The 25657-nt window shown below is 44.4% G+C and overlaps 1 protein-coding gene across 2 annotated transcripts in view; it reads right to left on the bottom strand.

Annotated features, from left to right (window-relative positions):
- CEMIP (cell migration inducing protein, hyaluronan binding) overlaps positions 1-25657 on the bottom strand; it is a 52881-nt gene that overhangs the window by 9223 nt on the left and 18001 nt on the right. For both annotated transcript variants that reach the window (XM_009886106.1, XM_009886107.1), the window contains exons 11-20: positions 19618-19793; positions 18882-19091; positions 13155-13360; positions 9754-9823; positions 8759-8887; positions 7958-8043; positions 4995-5126; positions 2914-2949; positions 2667-2822; positions 961-1141 (exon numbers count right to left, since the gene is read on the bottom strand). In XM_009886106.1, coding sequence (XP_009884408.1) covers positions 961-1141; positions 2667-2822; positions 2914-2949; positions 4995-5126; positions 7958-8043; positions 8759-8887; positions 9754-9823; positions 13155-13360; positions 18882-19091; positions 19618-19793 — 1382 coding nt within the window. The remainder of the gene's footprint in view (positions 1-960; positions 1142-2666; positions 2823-2913; positions 2950-4994; positions 5127-7957; positions 8044-8758; positions 8888-9753; positions 9824-13154; positions 13361-18881; positions 19092-19617; positions 19794-25657) is intronic.

Genomic DNA, 25657 nt, shown 5'->3' with positions numbered 1-25657 from the left:
CCCCTGGGAAATAGCTGCTCAGGCAACTTTGGTCTGATATTTTTATCCCGCATAAATAAACGTCATGTCACCAGCCTGCTAGTGCAATGTGAGAGAGTGACCGACCAACACTTTTAGGGGAATTTTGCCTTTCCCATCCCGTTTGGCACAAGGATCGCTAGTCAGCACTTTTCCTGAATTGTGAGCAAGTCTGCTAATTTTTTGAAAGTTAAGCAACTCAAGTCGTTTCAGTCCCAACCACTTTATTTATTTGTTTGTTTGTAGTGTTTGGAAGTTGGATTTAACAGCTGCTAGAGGTGAACCTCAGCAAACCAGTTAGCTCATAAGTGTGCAAGCAAATACAAAAATAACTCAAAAGTACAGACCCCAGAACAGGTTCAGACCAGCACCCAGAAGTTCATACTGTAATTCAAAGTTTGGCAGACCCTTTTTGGCTGGGCTCTGCTCTCATTTATGCCTGCAGAACTGGAGTCCATGGAATTACCCTGTCGTGCATGGCTGCGGAATTACCCTACATCGGCTCAGTTTCACTGGCTGTTTCCCAAAATCAGTATTTTCTGCTTCTAGGTGAGTTAGACCTTCCACAACAGACTTCCCTCTGTTGTTTCTTTAATATTATACTGCTGTTGAAAATAAGGGGGCAGATTCTTCTCCCTAATTCAACAGTTTCTGAGACACACAGAAATGGAAATGATTTCCACTTGAATGTTGCTATTTTTTTGAAACTGATGCCTGCTTCTGATTTGCTGCAAACCTGTCAAGAGAATTGGATTTTCTTGTTATTTCCCCCATCTAATTTTCTATTTCTCAGCTGCCGCCCTCCTTGTTAAACTTCTGGCAAAGACAATGGGCAACCTCCTGCAGATGCGGTGTTTTCTCCTAAAGGCTGCTACACTCTTTTTGCCCACAACCCCATTTCCGAGCCAACTGGAAAAGGCCTTTCTGAGAAGGGTAACTCACAGGAACGTCTTCAAAATGAATGTCGGTGACGTTGTTGTTGGGGCAGCTCTGCCAGGCGTTATTGAGCCGGAAGGCCAGAGCACTCGTGTGCCGGCCGTCCAGGGCAGCGAATTTGCGGAAGGTGCAGTTCTGGACATTGATCGGTCCATCGTAGAACTGAATCCCTCGAATAGGAAAATCCCTAAAACACATTTGGAGGAGACAGAGAGAGACATGGTCATGACACATTAGCATGAGGATGAGAATGTATTCTAGACACGTACAGTCCCACAGCACTTGTTTCTCAGCTGCTTTCATTTCTCACAGCCCTTCAGATGACTCCTGAGCTCATGTTTTGGAAGAGAAGGGATTTCCCTCCTTTCTAGGTCTGTGAAGTCCTCTTATCCTTGCAAGTTCAGCTCAAGTTCTCTCGTGTCTGAACAGATCATCTGTATTTGGTCTATGCTCCTCAAGGGAAGGAACTTACAGCAAAGCCAAAGCATTGACCTAAAAACGAATAAATCCATGTTTGCCATCAGAAATGAGTTCTGCAGCAGTGAAACCTGAAACTCATCAGAGCCGTGCAGACTCCTTGGGCTGAGTAATGGCAGGGCTGAAAGAAGTCCCACCGCATCTTTCAAAGGAACTTGGGGAGAAACAATGTAACTCAACTGCAAGAAAAAATGGATTTGAAAACAAGGAAAAGTCTTACAATTTATAGGGTTGAAAAGAGGTGAAGGAGCAGAATAATGAACCTTTATTAACAACCTTTTCTGATGTCATTTGCAAGGTAAAGATGACACCACTTTTCACAGTAAGTGAATGAGAAGCTTAAACTTCTTAAGAGGCTAAGATAAGACATTTCAAATTTCACTTATGATAAATAAATTGGATCCCTTCCTCATATGAATGGTTTCCCTTAGACAAGGCTTGCCTGCTTCTGTGCATCTGTTCTGTCCCTCCAAGCTTCTGCATGCAACATCCAAGATGACATATGCCCACATATATGTACGTAAAGGATATTAGAGAGTTGTAGCAGATTGGGTTTTCATTATTACTATAGTTAATAATAAACCTCCTGTAACTCTACCGACAGGCAAAGTTGAGGTGTATAATATGGCAGAAAAAAATCAGCTGAGCTGTTTGTTCACTGTAGAGCTGCTGTTAGGATAATTATGTTTTTAGGAATAACAACAAAACATTATTGCACTTGCAAACCAATCTGTAGGACTAAAGTCTAGGAAGAGGCCACACATGAAGTCCACTGGCCATTTCAAAACTATTTAACAAAGGCAAATTCCTGTAGCAGAGCAGGAATAGTAACAGCAGGTCTGAGGACTTCTGTGGCCACATCTGCGCCAGTCCAAGCCTAGGGAAGAGCTTCTATGAGATTTCCTGTCAGCTGACCTGGATGGAAACTGCCACATTGCTCAACCACTGCTGACCACATACACAGAAGCGCCCAGGTAGCGCACAGTCCTCATGCTGTCTCCTCAACTCTGTTTGCAAAGGGGAGGGGGAAGGAAAGAGGACTTTGATGGCAGCCCACAAGTATGTACCTGCCAGCAGCAGCTGCACGGTGAGGACTTTGGGATCGAGAGACATGAAATTAAATCCTTTCTATGTAATGGTTATTAAACCAAACAGCACTGAAGAACCCACACTGGGCTGGAGTTTGCACAGAGAGTGGGAACAGACAGTGCTTTGATGTGCTGAGCTGGACTTACGGGCCGATGGGCAGGGTCCTTCCTCTGTGATCCAGACCTCCAGGGCCCCAGATCTCATTGTCCATCGTCTCGGTGCCCAGGTTTCCACTCTCTCCAACAAACAGGCTGTTCTTGATTTCTTGCTTTGAGCCGTCATCATGAGGGAAAGTCCCACCACTGGGAAGGAAGGGCAGGAGGTGAAGGGGCTGCTCACAGCCACCCCCACCAGCTGTGCCCCAGGCTGCAGCACAGCCGCTGCCACACTTACCTCGCCAAGGTCAAGCCAATGCCATTGTCAGCAAACCTGCAAAGAGAAGAGGGATGCTTCAGAGGAAGTTTGGTTTTGCTTTGTTTTATCACATTGTGTCAAACTAAAATAACCAAACTGATGAGGTGGAGGGCAGCAGGCCTTAATTACTGAACAGTGCCCATGGGGAGGCTCAGGCTTTCCCAGGTTTGTTCCCTCTCTAGTTTTGGAAGATCTTTTTTAGACACATCTTGCAGTATATGCAGCTCATGTGAAGCAGCAGATGTGCACCTGATTGCTCCCAGCTGAGGTTAAGCTGGTGATTACTGGGCATAGTTTACTTGTCTGATAGAGCTTCTTCCCTGGGTCTAATGACCACACTCTTTTCACTGTTAGGTAAAAAGATCACACTTATCTCTCACTCTAACTAGCTTTTATTATTTAATAGTGCTTTGCCTTATGCACACCTCTGTGCTCCCCTGTGTTCATGTATCACATACTGCTTCCATGAAATAACTTTACAAGAGGAATTGTTACTAAAACAGAGAAGCTTGGCTTCTCTTTCATCCACAGGAAGACAGAGGTCAGATCTTCCTTATTAAAAATAAAAAATAAAAAAAAAGAAAGAAAGAAAAATGATTAAAATGTCTTTCCATTTTGCTGAAATTCCAAAGCTTTTAGATGAGATAAATCACAACTGTTGGTCCATGACTCCTGCTTATAGGAAGGCTACAGTTAATATGATAGCATGAGTTAAGTCTTGATGCTTGATGGAATCGTCCCATCGGTGTCACTCTTAACACGTCTGTCACTGATCTCAGCAAAAACACGAGTGGAGAGCCCGCAGCAGTGAAACCCAGCTTTGTCCTGCTTCTGTCTGTAGGTGGCAGCCCTCCACATGCTATCGCCTCCCCTTCCCTCTCTCCAGCCCCAATGGTCGCACACCGTCGTTTATATACTGCATGCCACATTACTATTTGTTTTGTTAATGTAATACATAAGTCTTTCTGTAGCAATAGAAAAGGAAATTACTGTGGCTATAAAGACAATTACAGTTTGACGACTGCTTCCTCGAATTCACAAACACTCGCAGGTTTGCTGCTGGAAACTGATAAAGTACTCAGTCTTTTAGGAACCTCCATACACTGCATTTGCTCTGTAGGTAAGGTAAATATGTCAATGACATGAATGTGATCTGCGAAGACAACTCCTGCTGGCCATGGAGTGTGCTAGATACTTCTAGGTCATAAGTTCGTAAGAAGCACAACCTGCTTCGATGTTACTCGATATTCCATTTCTGACTGTTCATGGTACAGTCTCATCCTCGCCAACCTGACCAGTCGCTAGAGCCAGCTTATGCCACCGGGTGCTTTAAGAGGTTTGGGTCAATCGAAGGTAAGGCAGCTGTGGCCAGGAGCTGGACACCAGATAACGGTGTGACAGCTATTCCTACTGGAGTTACCACAATATGCCTCCTAAAGTAGCTTTTGCCTTTTTCTCTTTCTTCATTGAGGTTGATATGAAGAGCCTGGCTCAGCAAAAGAAACTGTAGACGATCATCTGTTTTCAAGTGCAAAACAAATATCTGTTCTGACCAGTGCAGGAAATGGCCTTCAAAGAGCACAACACGCACTTGCCCAGTCTCTCTCCCTTGCTGCTATGATGCATAGTTTTATGTCTGCTTCGTCAGTACTCGCTTATTCAGCATAACACTGAACCACATAAAACTGATCTGTGACCAGGCTTAGCCAGGGAAGGTGGTGAATTTTGCTGCTTTCTTTTCAAAGCACCTTCTTTTTCATGTAAAAAGTTAAGGTTTTATTTTCAGTTATTTGCACCTGCGTGTCTATGTCTCTGTGCGTGTATGGGACCATTTTTGAATGCTAGTTAGCATCACACAGAGAAACAATCTGAGGGATCTTCAGTTCAGACAAAGCAGGTTTTGTTTGTGTAAAATAATGCCTGTGTTTACTTAACGTTTCATCTTTATTTCAATCTTGGCCATAGGGAAGGTGCAAAGCAATATAAATAGTCTGAACCACAGCTATGCTCGCCATAAACACCAGGCTGAACTCTGAGAGTTGAAATAAGGCAAAACTCACTGGCAGTTGTCCAGCCACACATCTCCACCCCGCAGCCAGGCCCCGTGATCCTGATTCTTGTAGGCAATAAAGCGCTCAATTATTGCAGGTTCCCTGGGCTTCAAAGGATCGGCGTCTTTGTGTGGGCTGTATCTGTAACCAGAAGGAGAGAAGAAAGGTTGGCGAGGGAAGGTAGCCTTGCTCGGTGCACGGCCATGAGAAACATCTGGTTTCTGCTAACTCAGGAACAGCTTTGGGACAACAGTCCATCCAAGTGGCGTGTCTAGTCAAGCAGCGATGGCCAGACCCCACTGCCAAGGGAAGGACGGTCCAGGCGAGGCAGTTGTAAACACCCGCTCCAAGTTTCCTTTCACCTTTCCATTATTGTATTGCTGATATACTGCTGAAAGCATGGAAAGTTTATTGTTCTTCCCAAAAGTCAGAGGCATTTTTTAATCCCTAACTGTTATCCTTTAACATATTCCTGTTATTTTGATAAATATCCTTTTGTTTTCCCTTTTGAGCATTCTTATCTCCTAACCTTGGCTATACTGTGGCAATGAGTACCACTGCCAAATTTTCCTTGCTGTGGAAAGGAATGAAAACATCTCAGAGAGGGGCTGAGAGTATGTCCTTTACTATTCCCACTATACATTACCCAGGACACACGTACAAGATTTATTAACTCTGAAGTCCTCAAGTATGATGAAATATTGGCCTGATGCAGGAAAAAAAGCAGACACAAGTGGGAACTGCAGCGACGTGTCCCCTCAGCTGGTGGCCACTGCTCAAGCCACAGGACCTGAGCAAGGATCTGGCTCGCTAGGGTGATGCTGAGCTCAGCTCTCATTTAGCTGGTCCTGAGGCACAGCTCTCCCTTTTGCTACTGAAGGAGCATCTTCCATCACACTACACAGCTTAGAAAACCTGACAGATGAGTATCCAACTCAGTGCCAGCAACGGATGGTCCAGAGATTAAAATTCATGCCTCAACAATGGGTAGCGAGGCCAAGCTGTCAAATCGCTAACAGATATTCAATAGCGCTTTGCTTTGCTTAATAAGCCATCATATCAATCTAAAACTGAGCATCAGGCTGATAGGATTCCAGTAAATGAATATTGCTTTGGCAGCTTCATCACTGTGCATTTGCTTTCAGAGAGAGATTTAGTATCAGCCCTTGTGAATTCCCCAGACATTGTTAAATACAGATATTTTGAGATAGATTCCAGTTTCATTCACATCCATGTGTAACTGGAGAAACACTATAGAGTACAGAATTTGGCCCAGATATTTAACGCTGTAACAGAATGCAGAATAATCTCTCCATCCCTGTAACTGCCCAGCCTACCTCGAAGTTTGCCCCAGCCAGTCCAGCTATAATCATTTATTCAGTCTTTCAGTCTTAACACATGAAAAGCAGAAAATGGTATAAATAATCTGAGCTGCAGCCTGTGCTGGTGGGTAATCCCCGAGCACAAACATGACTGCATTATGAATCGCTTGGCTTCCAGGGGTCATTCCTGCCCTTGTCTGGCAAGGGACAATCTGCCTTTTGTAATCAGTTACTGCGCCTGCGGCAGCAGGCAGTTTCCCAAGGCACGTGTTCAGCTATATGGTTTTCCATATGCTGCTATATGGCAGCATCAGGCTCCCAAGAGAATTTGGAGGTACTTGCAGAACAGGCTGCTCTTAATAAGTTATTTTTTTAGCAGTTACTTTTATCATTGAATTAACCATTTCAATTAATCGACCATTAAAATAATGTAAATAATATTCACTTTTGAATGTCTTTTAGCATCAGCTGAGAGGCAGAGCACTGAGCTGATGTGGATCACGGGATAACTGATAGCTGAGCTGGTGGCTGGGCTCGCCTGGGGAGGTGGACTGATCCCACCCCTGCAATTCTGGTCCTGTGCGTGACTACAGCAATCTGGGTAACCCATGCCCCAGGGATGGAAAGGAGAAAAGGAAAAAAATTGTCCTTCTCCCCTGCTGAGCAGAGGTTTTCAGCAGGTTTCTCTTCCCTACGTGGTTTCTTCTGTCAAGAAACCCAGTTGTGGAGTTGGATGCTGTTGCAAGTTGGGTGCAACTGGAGGCAATTGGAAAGGAAAGAAAACTGTCAGGAAAGAAAACTATGAAACTTGAAGATATTTAAGTCCTTTTCTCTCCCTGGGGTGGCTAACTAAGTTAACAGCCAGACTCAACCTCTAATAAGATAAAAGGGTGCAAGGGTGGTCCTTATGCTATTACACTTTGCCCACCAGAAGCCCTCGGCTTACATCAGCCTCCTCGCTGGGGTCAGCTTTGGGGAAAGACTGGGGATTCTCAGAAGCCACCAGACCTTGGTGGGTCTGCTGATACGATATGCTCTATAGAGAGGTTTCCAGTAGTTCTACATGACTCCATTATGCCAAACAGAGGCTATGCACAGCAGCAGGCATGAAAGGTCACTCTGCGTATTTAATTGTCATTATTATCACTGTGTCAGATTTGGAACTAGACAGAAATTTGAAATCAAAGTGGGAGCTGCATCGCATAAGGTCTCCCTGTTCAAGCAGGTCATAAATGAATGAATCAACAGCACTCCCAGGAAATACTTTAATTTCTTCTTCCTGGGAAATTCTCACATTAAGTTCTGTCCAGTGGGGCTGCTGACCAGACAGCATCTAATTTTCTTGGTTTTGTACAAACAATAAGAAGTCAACAGCACACCCTAGAGCAGATGTAACATCCATGCCAGCTCAGCTCAGAGCCGAACAGCAAGGACAAAACCAGAAGAGTGTGGGTGCTGGGGGTCCCTTAGGACGGGGAATGGAGAAGATGAAGTTAGAAAGTTCTAAATCTAAGTGAAGACCTTGCCTCAGTAAGGGCCACCCTAAAGGGATCACAACGACTCTTGTCAGCTTCCTCGGGGGCAGTTTCATAGCTTTCAGTCAGTGCTATAGAGAAGTCCTTTTCCAAATGAAATTACAAAACACTTTACCTCCCAGAAATCAGTGTCAGGATAGGTCTTTTGTCCTTGGCTGAGGCTGGAGTGGTTTTGACCCCATTATCAATGATCATTCCAGCCTAAAAGAAAAGAGAAATGCAATATTATGGTATATTTATATATTCTACAGTTCTTTCCATCTCCAGGCTCTGCCTCCAATTGTTCTAAGCCCAAGTCACTCACACAATCCTAAAACCTGCTCCTTTTAGTAGCACGTGAAACAGAGGGTGCCCAGGACTATCCTGACTTGCATATACCGGCCAAAATTGCCACAGATTTCCAGAAACTGCACCTCTCTTGTAACTGCATGTATCCCCATACACATAAACACCCCGCCGCAGCCTAAAGCACTCAGTGACAGTAACACACAGCCCGACGGCACGGCATGCTAAGGGTAAATAAGTAAAGAGAAGGCGATTAGACACAGCGGCCCATATTTATCCCTCTAGAAGCTGTTCAGTTAATTGCTAACATTGGCAGTTGAGGTCTATAATTAGTCAAGCTGCCAATAGATGCTCCTGGAGGTACTATTTTAGGAGCGCAGAAGCGGAGAAGCAGCCTGAGCAGAGGGAAGAACCTCTCTGGATGCCCAAGAGCCAAGCGAAGCGGGTGCTGGCCGCCTCTGAGCACTCCCACGCCAGCTCGCAAGCTGCTTTATCTGCAGACACAAACAAGCTTGCAGTAACTTCCAGTGAAACAGAAAGCACAAGCATTAATAGCTTGCAGACCCAAAGAGCTGGAGCAAGAAGACGGTGTTTTTTTCGAGGGCAGCGTTCCCGTTGCGTGCAGACTCACCCGGTAGTTGGAATGCGCGCGGTTGTTGGAGAATTTCCCCATCGGCATGTGCTCGGAGTAGCCAGGGGAATACATGCCCGCTGAGGGGCCCGTCGGCACGTGGTGCAGAACAAACCAAAAGCCTGTTTCCTAGGGAAGAGAACGGACATCTGAGCTCTGAGCCTTTGCTTGAACCTCTTTGCTGCTTCACGTTAGCCCAAGGATTTATCAGTAAAGCCACAAGACATAAGCCAGAAGATTTCAGGACAAATCACAGCTAGCAGCGTTGACCCATATGATGCAGCAAAGGGTTTAATGCACACATACATTCACATTCACGCTCCTGAGTAGCATCTTCAAGGTGCCTTAAGTTAAGCTGTGACATCTATATTGAAGCTGTAAGTGAGATTTTAGAATTCCGTCACACACACACACACTGCTGTCCTCCTATCACTGCATGAGCAGATCTTAAAAATCAGATCATTTTTATTTAGTTGCCTAAAAATGTATCTAGGAGCCCGAATCTAGGTACTCAGATTTGGAAACTCTGAAAAGACCCCATCTCTTTGTTTAAGGCTTGGTTTTCTTGTTTATTTGTCTTAGCAGGAAAATAAAGGCTCTCGATGCGACCAAGCATTCCTGTGGAATTAGCATTAGTGCTGATTGAAATTTCAGAGCACCATTACTGTACTGCAATCAACAGAATCATTGCCAAAGACTTCACTGGGGCTCCGCAGTCACGTTTATTTAATTTATTCCAGCGGCACTGTGCGCGAAGGCTGGGAATTTTTGCTAAAGCCATCCAGCTCTAGAAACAGCAAGTGACAAGAGTGTGGAGCAAAAGGAAAAGCACTATTTTTTGATTGGCGGCATTAGACACATTAATATACGTCTCGATCTAACAATTTCGAAAAATGCCTGAGTAAGAGGAGCAGGTTTTATTCCAGCAAGAGCCTCAGCCTTGCAGGGCTGTAACCAGTCTGAGTTGTTACCGAATAAGAAACTTCAGCACTCACTTCAGACCCCGCAGCTGCACAGTTTATCAGGTTGTTGTGGGGGTTGGCTATCCAGAAGGTGGATACGGCGCTGCAGGTCAGGAAAAGAAAGAACAACATGAAAATGACACTTCGAGCACACACCAGAGTCACCGATCAACCCCCCCCCTGCAGTACAGGCAGGGCCGATAACTCTCCAGATAAGGGGTCCTGCCTAGGGGGCAAAGGGAATGGGGTATTTTTCTTTCTCTTCTCGTACCACATGTGGCCTCAGCCGTTTGACAGAGAGCATGGCCTTATCTTTGCAAACACCGAGTATTAAATGAGGAATTTTGACTGCAATTCCAAGCCTGCTATGAAGCTGTCAGATGTCGATCATGTTTTATGATAAGGTAAATACGTTGTTGCACAAGTCACAGAAAAGAACTTTGCCCCCACATAAGCCCTTAGGTTCATTAGAGACTCATTTAATCAAGGGATCCAATGAATTGCCTCTTAAGGGCTTTCCAAGCGTACCCTGGTACCTGCCTTTTCCAAGGGCTGCTGTGATTCATTAACTTTATTTGCTCCCACCCTCCTATGCGTTTCTTTTGGGTCAAAAGGGTTCCATTTGCCTAATGCACATAAAAGACTCTTAATTGAAAGATTCCCATCAACGAGGAAAGAACAATCCATCACTGTCCATCCTGTGACATACAACATTCATTAACCAACAGGCACATGAACTTTGGGAGGAAAACATCCAGCGCTTGCAAGCAGCAGACTGGCTCCCTAAATTTGATGGGTGAGATTCCCCCTCCCTCAGGGGATGAACCTACAGAACGCTTATGTCTATTTTAATATTGCTATGAAGGACTTCACGGGGGCTTTAGGCCACCTGATTTTGCTGGCTTAAGATGAAGTTCCATCTGTGCGGCTTTATCATGAAAACATAGCTAAATTTTTCTATTTTGGGCATGGGACTGGCCTAGAAAGAAACGATTCGAGATTATTTATAGACTACCTCCTGCTGCATAGGCAAGAGCAAGGACACTGTATATCCACTGTGACCTGTCTTTCAGCCCAATCCCATTCCTTAGAGCCACGTGGTGTGGGCAGGTTACTGTGTCGTTTGGCACAAGCCTATTGTCTTAATTTCTGGCAGCGGCTGCCTGCCTGCCTCGTCCAAGCCGGCGGAGCCGCAGCCGGTGCTCGTCCCTCATCCCTCATCCCTGCACTGGGGGCCCCGGCCCCTGCCCCAGGGGCAGCATCAGCGTACTCGTGCACTCGCCGGCTGGATGAGCCCAGTGCAAAACAAGATCTTTTTCTCATCAGACCTTGAATTCTTGTATAAAGGGAGACATCGTAGATGAAAGTACCGTAGGACCTGTTCATTAGACCTCCGCCTATCATTCCTACCGTTTTTTCATATAACAGTCTTCAAAATGACACAAAATGTGTGCTTCTGACTATTAAATGGGTTATCAGTGGAAAATTAACACAATGGCTGATTAACTCTTATTTTATGAATGGAGACATTAAGTGTAATTTATAAACAAACACAGATGTGAAAAAGAGCATTGCATGAATTCATCTCTTTTTTTTCCCTTGCCAAACTGAAAAGCTAAAAATATGTTTCTTTGGACAAAACCCCAGTTTGTTCTGAGGACAGAATGGGTGATACTGATACAGTCTCAGCAGATTGAGAGTATTTCCAAATAAAAGGAATCCCCTGAAGATTTTTAGCTGTTAGGCATCAATCAGCTTCTAACTGTCTCATTTTCTGGACGGAAGTCTGGCTCCAGAGACTTTCTCATTGATTTTTTGTGGGTCAGAAATTTAGCTTTTTTTTTTTAACTTTAGATTCCCCCCTGCCTCCCCACCGCCTCCAACTACAACAGAATAAAATCCTGGAGAAAAATCTGGACTATGGGCAGAAGCACTCCTGTCTCCCAGCAGCTTCAACACAGCACCAACGCTCTGTGGTCTCAAGACAAATCTTCACCATGGTAGACCTCCCATTCTCTTGCACAGGGGTCTTGTCCTCAAGGTGATCCACCATCAATTTTAAACTCTTAAAGGCAAGCTTGGCTTCCCGCTTTTAATGGAAAACACTCTGAAAACAACGTGGTTCCACAGATCTGCTCCAGACCACTTGCTATGCTCCCTGGACTGCAGCTGGGGATCTGCTTGCCTCTCTGCTAAGCACACAGGTTTTGCTTTAAAAGTTTAGTACTCTCTCAAGAAGAGTTGGGAGGATGGGAGAAGGAAAAACCCAGCTAATTAGCTGCCTGATGTGCATCAAAATGAATAGGTTCCCTGAACAGCCAGCAATTAGCAATGAAATCACATTCCTAGGTTGTGCACCTTGATTTTGGGGCAGAAAAACATCTGGGAAGTCATGGAAAGAAGGGCTAGAACGGCTTTCAGGGCCTCAATGAGTCCATAGCCTGCCTTATGACAGGGTCAACTACAACTACAGTATTTGTGACTGGCATTTCTCTAACCTGTGCATAAAAATTACTGCTAATGAAGAACCCATGGATTCCGCTAAGAAAAAAAATCTAATGCTTAACTGTGTTGCCAAGCTGGTTGCGTTTCTTCTATACTTCACCTGATTTTTTTCTACAGGCAACAGAACTGCAAAAAGAACTTGTACAATCCCTTCTTATTGCAAATGCTTCTATAATCCTCATCTAAACCTCAGTTGGCAGACCTGCAAGGACGCTTAGAGGAAAGGATCTTGCAAAAAGGGAGATAAAAGGCATTCAGCATTTTTCAAGTTTAATACAGTGTTTGCGGTAAATGGAAGTTTTAAGAAGTTATAATGGAAACATTTTCATGAGCTCATGTATAGACAGACTATTAGAGATCCAATGGTGTATATAGTCTTTGATCTTTTATTGTCAAGTTCCAATTCTGTGCTAAACTGCATTCATTGTATCATTTAGTTTCACTCCACAGTTTGGGCAGACTGTGCCAAATGAGTGCATAACGCCAATGCTGTATCATTAAACACTATCCGTTCTTTGCAACTAATGACTTGTGAATTAATGGGAGTATTTTCAAAATCAGTTGCCATTTGACATGAGCACGAATGTCAGAATCCAGCCCATTCTGAACTCAGCAACTTTTCCCTGAGCTGCTGGGATCAAGACTCCATTAGGCACAAGGCATCACTATGTACTTCGAAAGAGAGATTTTCAATATCTGAGATAGAAACCAACTCAATTGACTTGATGCTAAAAATGAAAATTACACCCTAGGTGTGTAGGCATCTGAATAGTACAAGTACAAAGATCCCGAGGAGGCTGCTCTCCCAACCTTTGGGGCATGCAGCCCAGACCTCTACAGATGACTACTAAATCATATGCACATAATGCCATCTTTTATGGCTAAGTCCTGCAAAGAAAAGAAAGAAGAAAAGGAAGGCTCCTGCTCACCTACAGTCCTGCCTGGGTTTAGGGATGTACCCTGGGTAAGCGCCCTCGGTGATCAGCTTGCACATCCTGCTGTCTCGGTCGGAGGGGAGCAGAGTGCTCGGTTTAACAAGCAGTCCAAGGCAGTGATCAAATGTGTTGCGCTCTTCTGGGCCATCCTCCGTAAAGAAGCAATGGCCCAGGGCATCATAACCCACAACATCCTTCACCTGCGTGTAGAAAACAGAGGTCAGTGTTCAAGTTTCATGCTTCAGCCACTGCATAATAAGAAGAAACTTTACAGCAATGGCACGCAGGAACCTCGGTACCCTTTTGAACTCAGGGTGTATAAGCAAAAACAAAAGCAAGATCACTCTCTGTTCTTAAGAGATTATAGTCTAAGCAATAACTCCAACACTTAAATTTAATTAGCATTTGTCATCACCTAGGAAATGCTCATTCCATTATTTTGTCTCTCTGTGAAATCAGAGACTGTCTTAGCGTGAGGCTGGAAAACACACGGGGTGGGGGATGAACGGAGGATGTTAGATTTTCAAATCACATCTGGGCTCATTCATCTTCACGTGGAGTTACATGAGCAGCTACATAAAATGCATCTGAAAAATGCAGCTGAGCTGAAAAAATATTTTTTCAGGCTATCAGAGAGGAGGCAAATTGTTTCCCAGACAGGCTGGCTTGTTTTAGGTTTGACCTGATCCTTTTTTCCTAGTTGTTGACAGAAGCTTTACTTGACCCTGAGACAAATCAGCTGGTGTTAATCAGGGCTGTTCTGGTTTTGGTTTGAATGTTGCTAACATTGGGACACTGTTGTGTTGGACAGAACAATACCCATCGCCCCACTGAAAGATCTGAGAAAACAATTTCAGGAGCAGATATGTGGATTTGAAGCCTACGGCTAGGACTGGCTGGGAAACAACAGCCCTCAGACACACCATGTCCAGCAAGGCAGTTGTTAGTGGACCTGTCTGGGATGTGGAAAATTAATTTCAGGTCTCCATTGGCCAGGTGAAGTGCTGGCTCTCCTGGGCTCTCTCCTTCCTCTTCCTATCAGCCATCATCCATCAACCTTGGCAAAGCTTACCGTGACACCAATGTGTTCCTGCAAATTCTTCTGATGAAACAGCCATTGTCAAGGGGCAAAAGACAATATTAAACTGGATAGAACACCTATTCTTTATGGTGTCATTGAGAGACCTGGGTGCTCAAGTGCCTGAATTACTTTCGTAAACAGGCCTGAGACTCCTCTGTCATCTTCATGCCTCATTCTCAAGGCAAGGAGAACCGATTTCAAATAAAATGCCAGGACTAGTGTTGAAATGATTACAAATATGTTTTCACATAAGAAAGAACACTTTGCTCACCAAACCTATAACAAGCTTACATCTGCACACACATCCATTATGTATCATCCGTGTTCCAGTGTAAATACTCAAATCTCTGAACACGAGTCATCACAGTAAATTAAAAGCAGCTAAAATTACCTGCAAAACGGTCCATTCCTTTAAACTACCTCACTGAAATTTACTGCTAACTTCCTCTATCTAGTTAGATGAAAGCTTTTGCAAGGTAGAGGCTTCTTTTCTTAGGTGTAAAACTACGTATGTACTCCTTGGAAGCATGAGCTGTCCCAGCCTTGTAATTGTTTACAGGATAGGAGAACGTTTCAGGAGAAAGACCTATCTTCAGAAGAAGTTTTCCAACATGTAGAGGAAGCCTTAATCACAGAGATGTCAGAATTGCACAGAAACTGCCACTGAAATCTATTACACACAGTAATATTGGAAAGACACATAAGTAAGTGCTGCAACATTTAGATGATGGAGAAGGTTTCCTTAGAGAAATATTACCCACTTTGTATGACCATTTCTCTTTCCAGCCAGCACAGCACTGCACTAAGACTGGGACATGAAAACCTGTAGGGACCAGACCACAGGTGGGGCACAGCCCACGTCTGTGGATGGGGAGTGACATCGCAGGGGAACGCATCTCCCAGTAGGGCGAGAGAGGAGCAATGCAGAGAGAGGAGTGCGCACTGGCAGGGCAGAGGGGCTCAGAGCCAACAAATGCCCATTGTTCTCCTAACTCATCTCCAAAAGCCCATAGAACAACATGGAGCTATCAGCCCGGGACCTGGTCCCTAATGTATTTGTCACCCTCTGTTTGATTAATTACTTTCCCCGTATCTCGTCTCTTGGTCAGCTCTGACTTAGTTTCCTGTGTGTGTTTCCATGCACCAGCACAGTACTGAAATGCTTGCATAGCAAACGAGATGTGCGTTCCATAATCATTTTTCTGATTGTTTTAATTTTCAATTTGATTAAAACCTTCCTAATCGTCCACAATCTTACTTTAACCATGAGTAATTTATGGCCAGAAAATGCCCCTCATGGTAAAATAACTGCTGTGTAGTATAGCTGGATTACTAAAAGCAGATACCACTGAAGCAGTTAGAAAACACAACCTCTTATTCCATGAAGTACAGCTCTCCCATGGATTCTGACAGACTGTTTATTGACCTCCATTTAGTTTCCCTCCCCAATGGCTGTTTCTAGTTTAGCTTGCATACTGGGATCCAGTGGAAAGAGCAGGAATCAGAGCAAAGTTTCATCCCTGGTATTGCAGTGGCGTAACTACGTGGTTTTATGGCCAATATATTAAAGAAAACATTGGGTAATTATTGCATTTTCAAACAATAATTATGGTGAGAAAAGAATCTCTACAGATTTGTTCCCAGAAGGACCCTCTGGGCCTTCCAGTGAATATGAATTTGCAGACAAGTGCCGAATAGCCCATCAGTGGAAGTGAGGTAATGTTGAGGTGGTGACTTTTAGCACACTGTACAGAGCCACAGAAAAACACATCTGTCATCAGCAATAACTGGACACTCTTTTCTCCTAGTGTTTTCAGTATGAGTATCTCTGAAGTGACACAAGAAAAGCAATAGCAAAGCAAGCAGGGAAGCCTGCGTGTAAATTACCAGCCTGCTTTAATGACAGTTAAAGATAACTGATGCCCCTCTCCCATTTGTTAAAGCATTTGCACAGGTACTCAACCACAGTCATGAAACAAGACCCTCTGAAATCAATGGATGAATGTTAAGGACATCATGAAGTGCTGTGCTATGCTGAGGTTTAATAGCCCAGCTAGATTTTTTTGTATGGCTATTTCCAAAGTGTGGTTTGTGGGCAACATCCAGGCAAATTTTCCCTCAGTAAAGCATGCCTTGGATCCACCTGATCTCAGAGGGAATGAACATTACCTGGGGGAAAACGGAACTCATCGCTGTTTGCACAGAGTGTCCATGCATGTAGAAACAGGCAGTGTTGCCCAAGTAAGAAGATAATAGGGAACTAGGAAATGTATAGCACAACTATTGTAATCATCAGAGACCCATGTGGGTGTGAATATATCTGGGGCTGAAGAAAGGGGAAAGGAAGGAGAACAGAGTCAGAAAGCAGACGATATTGTGGTGGGATCACCTGATGAATCAAGGCATGGAGCTGCTGACCGCAGATGTCTATCACAGAGCAATGAAACATTTAAGTGGTGCAACCTTTGGAGCACATCATCTTCTGTGACGCAACTGAACAAACTTGGTCAGATTGCTTTATTTCACTGGGGCTTTCTTTTCAGCTGTCAGCAATAATTATACAGTTAAAATAAAAACCAGGTAAGAGTCAAGTTTAGTATTCACACATTTTGGTAAACTATAATCAACAGAGATTAAGTTCTTGACTAACATTTCAGATTACGTGTCCTAAATTCTAAGATTTCTCTTGGGTTCCTTGTCACGGAGGCAAAGCACGGTCATTTAGGGATTTGTGGCTGTTGCGTAACAGCAAGAGAATCATGTTGCTTTCATCAGCTACATCAGCCTGTCTAAATTTCATCATGCCATCTTGGCTGGAAAAGCCTGAGCACATGGATCCCTATGCCATGCATCCCCTACGGCACAGTTGTCACTTGGAGAAAGCACAAGAGACAGAACTATTTCCAAATGCTCTATATGAACCCATCCATCTGACTGATAAGAAAAATGCCAGGCTCTGGGTATTTGCTTTGGCAAGTGTTATTCAATAGGGAATGAAGATGTCCCATGAGATCCAGAAGCAGGGCTTTAGCTGGTCTGCAGCTCATCGACAGCTGTGCAACCGCTGTGCAGCCAGAGAATGTGTTTATGGTGCCATTGGTAACAGCCTGTGGTGGTGCGACAAATGAATCCCGCAACACTGCCCTTCCACTTTGCACGTTAATCCTATACTGAGCCCCTGTACTGACTTCAAATTGGGAAGATGCCATATGACCCTGAATGCCTTATATAATTTATATAGTAGAGCATCTTTTTTTTCTTCAGAAGGCGTGTTCACTTGGTAGTTTTTTAGGATCGTGTTATAAACTTAGAAGGATAGAGGTCAAAACCAAAACCTCGGATTCATAAATAGCAGATAAAAGCTGCTTTGCTTCTGGAGCTGCAATTTCAATGCCCTCTCTTCAACTTCTGTGCATTTTAATTATGCCTGTGACTTTCCCTTCCAATGTTGCCTCTTTTAGAGGTTGCAGCCTTCAGTCATTGCCAAAAAGAAGACTAAGACGAAGCCCTCTATGTGCTAGACTCAGTAAAGGAGGAAGCATTCATCAGCAAGTAACGGGCAAAAATCATGTCTTAGCTAGGTGTTGAAAGCAAATGCTATTCCCCAAATCAGTTCAGGGAAAATAGATTCTTACAGGCTCCTACTATGCGATGGTATGGCAACTTTAAACCAGTGTTGTGGATATGAACTAATGCACAGTGACCATCCAGGTTACAACAGCCAATGACATGTCTTCTCTTAAAGCTCTGTTATATATGGCAGCAGGACTCTTGACTGTACAAACGCTCCTCTTCAGGGCTCTGATACACTTTTTTCGTTTTGCGATACACTGCGATCTCACTGAATGAGTGGGAGTACTTTGCCTACAGAAATCTTGACGTTTCAAGAGTCAGACCTGATGTTTACTTCACACCTTTAGCACCACTGCTTTTGGGATAGATTTCTGCACATTTCCTGAATATGTGTAAGAAGAACCCACCAGAGGCAGGATAAGAGTGAGGAAAGCCTTTTGGGGTTATGTGCCAGTCTCCAGGATGCTCCGTAAGGCAGCATTGTTTTCCGTCTGCCTCCTTACCCCAAAGAAGGAACCCCTACATCTGGGGGGGATCTGAACGTGTTCTTGCCATCTCTGGTGTGCTGTAACTTGTCTAGTAAGCATAGGTCATTTTATAGATTTATCCTAAAGGATTCAATTTTTTGGAGAGCAACTCTGACAAATCAGAGCTCTGTGAGTGCTTAATGTTGTGAACGGCATCGCAAACTCAAACCTTTCTTACAAGAAAGATGAAGCACACTTAAACCTTCTGATTACGCCCTTTAAATAGCAAGCTGTCTGTCTATAGATAGATCCAACTACTCATTAGAGATGGGCTGGTCTGAGGACACTGCTGCGCACAGACAAAAGCTCTGCCTGCTCTGAGTCACACACAGCCTACACTGCCACATTCGCCTCCTCCTTTTTCATGCAGGTTGAAATATGTCTGGAATATATAGCCACATAATCAGGACGGGAGGAAGAGTCAGGCACTAGTTCTAACAATAAAACACATCACCCTGCAATAATTAAGCTGTATTCATGCTATGAGGAAATATTTTGACTGGTGCCTTGATTGCTAAGGTAGACATTGGGGCTTCTTACCAGTAAACCATTGGATCCATGGACTGTGACACAGCGGGAGAAGGTATGGTGGATGGAGACATCCTTCACGTACGTTGGAGGGTTGTAGCCTCCTTTCTCATCCACATCTCCGGCCATATGGAAGTGAATTGGGTAATGTCCCATTGTCTGCTGGCCCATATATTTCAATTCTAGACCTTCAATATGGGTAGCCTTAAAATCAAGACCAATCTGAAGAACAACAGAACGTCAGTCAAGAAACATAAAAGGCTGTTGAGGGCAAGAAAGAGGGGGAACACGGGATAGAGAAGAGGAACACAAGGACAGAGAGATTTTTTTTTAAGGGGACCATAGTTGCTCTGTGATCCCACCACTGCTGCCATGGCTACATTTGACTTAATTTTAGAAGGAAAACCATTTGCATTTAACGTTTTCCATGAGTTTCAGTCAGCTGGGCTCAAATCAAACTCCCCAGGCTGAGCACCACCAGAATCTGGGGAAAACTGGGATTGGGATATGGAGACTGTATCTCTGATGGGTTGAGCACCAGCCTGGCTGGCTGAGCAACATCTGCAGGGGTGTGAGGTGCACTTCAAAGCCAAGGGACAGGCAGCAGCAGCAGGGTGGATCTGCTGCACTGTGGGGAGACACTGTTTGTTCAGCGGCTGACATGAGGGATTTTTCCCTTCCTGGCTTCCTCAGTATGTGAAGGTGGGGCTGGGCAAAAGAAAGTGCCAGGAGAGGGCTCCAGCCCTACCTTGATGTGTCCCCCAAAGGTGTCGAAATCAAAGAAGGAGCATAACTTGTTGCTGTACTCATAGCACTGCCCCTCCATCTCGCCCATCACCACAACGTTGCGGCTCAGCAGCCCCACTTCTGCCCGCATGTCAACACCATCAACGACTTCGCCAATGTGGAGGTATGTTGCTTTTCCTAAAAGAACAAGATCCAGTTTCAGGGTTACTCTGCCAATCCTGCTGGTTTCCCCTTGTGCTTCCTGTGGTGGAGTTGGCTTGATAATGAAAGGAGTAACTGAGTCAGCAAAAACTGTTGGCCGACTCCTCAAAAGAGGGAAGGCTGGAGCACAGGTGCCACCCAAAGTCTTGCTGAGATATTTGCAACAGAGGAAGTGGGATTTTTGGTCTTTAGGTTGCTTCATTCAGCCAGAGAGTTAAACTGACAGTCTGTTAGACAAAACACATTTCCTACCTTTAAAAGGGACTGAGATCACTCAAGAGCTTTTTACTTTGGATAACAATCAGCTGTGTATGAACATCCAATACAAAGAAAAACAATGATGTAGCTACTGAGGAGTCTAAATCCCCAAAGTTAGCACAGCACTTCCTATAGCAAGACACTGGGAGCTGCTCAGATCCTACGGCACAGCTCACAGGCGAGCATCAGTCTGATCCTGCTAACACCATGGCTGTTAATCTAAGCAAGGAGAGGACTGGGCAGAAAGCCTTGTGGAAATTGTGGCTTGGGACAATTGCAACCCCTCATCCAGCTTGTGGGCTGCAAAACCTCCTGGTGCCTGGCCCCTCAAACCTCTCAAATTTAGATCTGCCCGCACGTCTCCAACTTGCTTTCAAGGCTTCCCTCTGCCCTGCTGTAGATGGAGTCGACGGGATCTTCCATCCACCCCATGCCATATCTCCCTTTACGAAGCCACGTTGCTCAGAACCTCCTCTGCACACACACCTGGCTCCAGGGAGGGGTTAAAAGCACAGAAAGCCTTCCCTGGCCTGACCAGAAAGGGGTGAAGTCCAGGCAGTGCGGACGTCTAGAAAGCAAAATAATCTCTTTGCTGTAATTTCATTCAAACATATTCATACTCCCTCCTTCCTTCCGCAGCTTTCTGCAGAGAATGCAGTTGGGAAAAGGTTCATCTTACTGACTACATTTTGTATTATTCCAGTAAAAATAAGTAATAAACTCTTTAAGTAAACACTGAACTTTAAGGAATGCTACACTTGCATGTATTTAATTTCAATGGAATCGTTCAAAGCAGTAATTAGAAACAGGCCTGAAGCCTGGCTATGCTGCGAAGCACTTTATGCTTAAGCAGAAGTGCCAAGATGAGGGGAGGATTTTGAACATTGAAACACTCTTGTTTTTAACCAAAACATGATGCTTTGACTTTATAACAAAGATAAGCAAACACCATTCACTCCCTCTTTCTCCTGGAGCTGGGAGCAGTGTAGTTCGATGGCGATACTGGGATTTGGGAAGGGTGAATGCTTCGCCTTGCTTCAAGACTGCTGTGTTCGTGCTGCTACGTGTACCCTCTGCTTTGGCACCTCCGCCTTCAAAATAATGCGATCACATGAAAAAACACTGTTAACTAGAGGAGTGGTGATGGCAGGACAGGTGGATGCTTTTACCTTGGGGCTGCAGTGGGAAGATGCAGCTCCTCTGAGCTCCACACTCAGCCCCAGAAACGAGGGGCTGCCAGGGACCACAGGTTTGCACCTCGCCTACCTTTCTAATTGCCTCCTTAGAAAGACCCTGGGCTGCGCTGGGTTGTTGCTCTGAAGCCAGTGAGCCTCATCAGGTGTATGGGCAAAATCAGACCCAACCCGTCCAAAAAGCAGCTTCGCTTCCCTTATTCACATACATTAAAAAAGCCGCAGCAGTGAGCATCCTCCATACAGGGATACACTGTGCCGGACCCTTGAGTGAGTCTGCTAAGCAACACAGCCTTTCATTATGAAACTGTTTTTAAGCTGTTATTTTTCAGTTTCCCCTGGCACTGACCTTTCCTTGATTTACTGAAATGCAGGAAGAAGTTCAGATAATCATAAGAACATCCTATTTCAAGCCACATCTCCAGGATTTGTAGCAGTGAAATTAGATAGGCAGTTTTGTTATTCATGTGCTGAGCTCTAGAATAATAAATGTCATGCTTGCATGTATTTAATTTAATTTAACACCAGTCCAGACATGCAAAACAGTGTAAGCACTGACAGGAATGTTAAATACGGACTAACCAGTTTCTAAATATAACTACTTGGGTTCATGTTTTTGACTTTGTGCTGTTGCTGACTTGACTTGTTTGGAGATAAAAGGAGAGATGGAAAGCAATTCCCTTCTAATGTAAAAGTGGATTTTGAATAATAGCTCTTTTAACAGAGTTTGGAAAACCAAATCTTTCCTCGAGGCAGCCAGAAATTCAAGCTCCCCATGGCAATGGGGTCGTGCTCCTGAAAATGGCTCACGGGAGACAAACCCTGGCACGGGAGCCCTCAGGTGCTGTAAATGCCCACTGGAAACCAGCACCCCAGTACTGGGCACTTCCCACAGGGCTGGGGGCACCACGATAGACATGTGGCATTTCAAAGGCAGCCACTGGGGCGTGTTTAGTGATGGGCATGAAAAAAAAAAAACAACAAAAGAGGCTGCTCCATGGCAAGTTCAGGGAGTTCACGCAGGGACGGGAGCATCTCACTCTGCAGAGCTGCACATTTGAAGTTAGTGTGCTGCTCACAGCCAGCCCGTGGAGCCTTCCCAGGGAGCAGGCACAGTATCTGAGACCCTGGGCACTGACCACGGGCAAACAAACCCACGGCAGGGGTTTGCAAACCAGCACTGAAGTGGTTTGATACTAAAAAAAGGCAACACTGCACTTTGAACGTGGGAGGAATTTGTCTGCTGGTTCAGCATCAAAGCCAATGCCTGTGATTGCCCAACCGCTAACAAACCCAGGGGTCACTGGTTCACCACCTCCTCCTTTGGGCTTGTTCTTGTTGCATCCATCACGGACAGACATTGCTTCTCCAGAATGCCAGGCTTATGCCATGGTATAATCACAGCCAAACAAAGCCTTGCAGTGACACGTATTACGTTTTCCCACAACAGGCCTGTGTGACGGACTAGGAAAACCGCCCTGGCTTTGCTGCTCTGTTTGTCATACGAGTGCCTCCAGTTAGCAAAATGTAAATTCACAGGGAAGAACTTCTTTAATGTGCGGGCTTGCCTGGTAGAAGTCTTGATTCAGCAAAATAGATTCAGCAAAATACGAGAACATTTCCATGCTTATTACTCAAGACACTGTCTATTAAAGTCACCAGTTGTTGGTAAGGACAAGGTAATTATTAAAAGAAAGTATGCATTAAGATAAACACGGGTGATCCACTAATCAAGGGCACACTTATGTCAACACAGCAATTCAAAGCAGAGTCTCTCCAAGCTGTACAAAGCTCCAGGAAAACCTGCCATACTTGAACCTAGCCATAAAACCTGGGTCTCAGGCCTTATCAAACCTAGGAAGGGCGGAATTTTAAAACTATTTCAGCTGCTACAGATGTGGAAGGTTGCTCAGCTTGGCAAGTTACACAGATGTCTCTGAAAACCCTCCCAGGTACACTCATGCATTCCTAAATGCCTTGGCTCTAAATGACACAAACTGCTAAATCTCCCTTTCAGAAGTGAAACAGGCACTCAAAGGCCTGGGTTTGGTGAAGATAAAGTGGAACTAAAATGCTCCTGGATTATTCTTTTTTTTTTTTCCTCTAAGGAGTCTTTTCTTCTTCTCTGTGCTCTCTAAGGCTAAGACCTTCTCTCTCATGGTCTTTTAATATTTCCTAAAAAAGCGTTTTTAAAGGAAATGATAACCACAAACTTGTCTGTTCAACCCATGTAATCCAGTGACAGTGAATCCTTCAGGGCATCTTTAAAATCAGTGCAACTCATTGTAGATGCCAGCCCAGACCTCTGTCAGATTTAGCATTTTTGCCAAACATTTGTCATCACTGATGGTAATGCCCCTATTGCTTATATTTAATAACCAACAAATGTTCACACAAGCTTCCTGTCAAATCCTCATTATTCTGAATTATCTTGATGAGGTTTGCTATTGCATCCCTAAGCCACAAGCCTGTAATGCAAAGCAGCATGGTTTGGGTGAGCTGACCAGCTTCTCGAGTCATGTAGTACAGCCGGATGTCTTAATGAATAAATATTCCTCGAATTCATAATTCATAACATTTACATGGAAAAATAGTTTCCATTAAAAGACATACAGCAGAAAGGATGAAACTTCATAAGGAGTTCAGAGCTAACTAAGCCTTCTTGGGGCAGTTTCCTGCTGGGTAACTCATCCTACTATAGCCCTTCATCCTTCTTTTCCTTCAAGATCCTGCACGGTGTCCCACAAAGGCTCCTCCATTGTAGGAGTGTGTTGAGTTCACATGGACATTATTAAGTGTATGCTAAAATGCCTTGTTGGATCAAAGCTTCTGTAGCTGTTTGGTTTCAAGGCTGAAATGAGTGGATCTTACTGCTGCAGAGAGGTGCGACAGGAGGATTGACATGGACTGAGGGCAGTGCATCTGCTCACGCTGGCTTTAACTGAGCACTGAGAGGTCTCTGCAAGGTCTGTTAGTGTTTTATCCCAACGGCAGTGTCACGCTCTTGCCTAAGCCCACTCCTGTCCCACCTCATGCCCTCTTTCTGCAGCAGCTACTCAGCAATCTACTGACATACTTCTGTCAACGACAGGTTTTCCCCCTCTGACCTTACAGTTTTTCCTCTCCTTATCCTGACACATAAGTTCTTGCAGCTGGGATGGGAAGATTAGACGGGTCTGGCGAACGAACAAATCAAATCCTTACTTAAATCAGGCTCAAACTCAACCCTTCCGAACCGCTATGTAAACTTGAGTATGTTTCTTTCAAGTCTGCTTCTAGGCAATGGCCAAAGGTAGAAGAGCGAGCTCTGAAAGACTGTTAGAAAGGGCCATTTCACGACATTTCCTGCCCAGCCCTCAAGCACCACGGCTGCCTTAAAAAAAAAAGCTTCTGGCAAGTTCCAGCCAAAATGATGCCAACTTCTGAACAGAATCCCTTAAATCTCTAAAAGTATCTGAATTTTGATAGTGGAGTAAATTCTCGCATCCTTACAGCACAAGCCGAATGCTGTGACAGGCTGTGAAGTTCTTAGACAACTGAGTATTTACATTTTTAATTCAAAGTTCTCTGCATGAACAAGATCACAGTAAACTCCATGTCTGTATAGTATTCACAACCCAGTAAGCAGGATTTAAGATATGTGTGCTTGTAATCATAGATTCACCAGTATAATTGGGATAACTGGAGTAATTATGCCAGGCACAAATAGTTTTTTCATACTTTATCAAGAGCATATAGGAGCACAAAAGAGCATTTCATCATTTTTGTTCCATGGTGAAACTTATCAGCATTGGTAGTAACTTCATACAGAGCAACCAAGATGCAGATAAGACTTGTTTCCCAGGGAAACTCGACAAAATACTTGATCTTTCCTACTATCCAGTTCTATCATAACAACACAACCCTTCCTTCCTTCCTTCCTCCTCCCTCCCTCTGCCCTGCACTGTCGTCCCTCCCCAGGCCTTGTGAAGTTGGAAGATCAAACAGTTTTAATCTGTTCCCACAGAGAAAATAATCTAGGCATAAAGATGACAAGCGAAAAAAGTTAAACAAAGGAGGCGAGGGGAGAAAAAAGTTCCATTTAAATGAGCGACCGTTTGACGGGCAGCAGGACCTGCAGAGCCGGGTCCTCGCACAAACCACGCTCTCTCATGGGAGCGGCAGTTTTGACATTAGTGTAATTACTCCAATAAAGGAGTGCACAAGATCAGTGCCTGGGTGCTCACCATCACTTTCTACACTGAGATTGGCAGAAGTCCACAGTCAGACGTCTAAATCCTACTAAAACCTGATGGAAATGGAGTATTAACTCTCTTAAGCTGTTTTGAAGAGACTGGCCTCTAATCAACCCGTTTCTAGCAAGTAAAGCAAGTATGAGTTTTCAGCAGG

Source organism: Charadrius vociferus, unplaced genomic scaffold, assembly GCF_000708025.1.
Source record: "Charadrius vociferus isolate BGI_N301 unplaced genomic scaffold, ASM70802v2 scaffold365, whole genome shotgun sequence".
Lineage (NCBI taxonomy): Eukaryota > Metazoa > Chordata > Aves > Charadriiformes > Charadriidae > Charadrius > Charadrius vociferus.
Note: the sequence above shows the minus strand (reverse complement) of the source record. Positions and strands in the feature narration are given on the sequence as shown.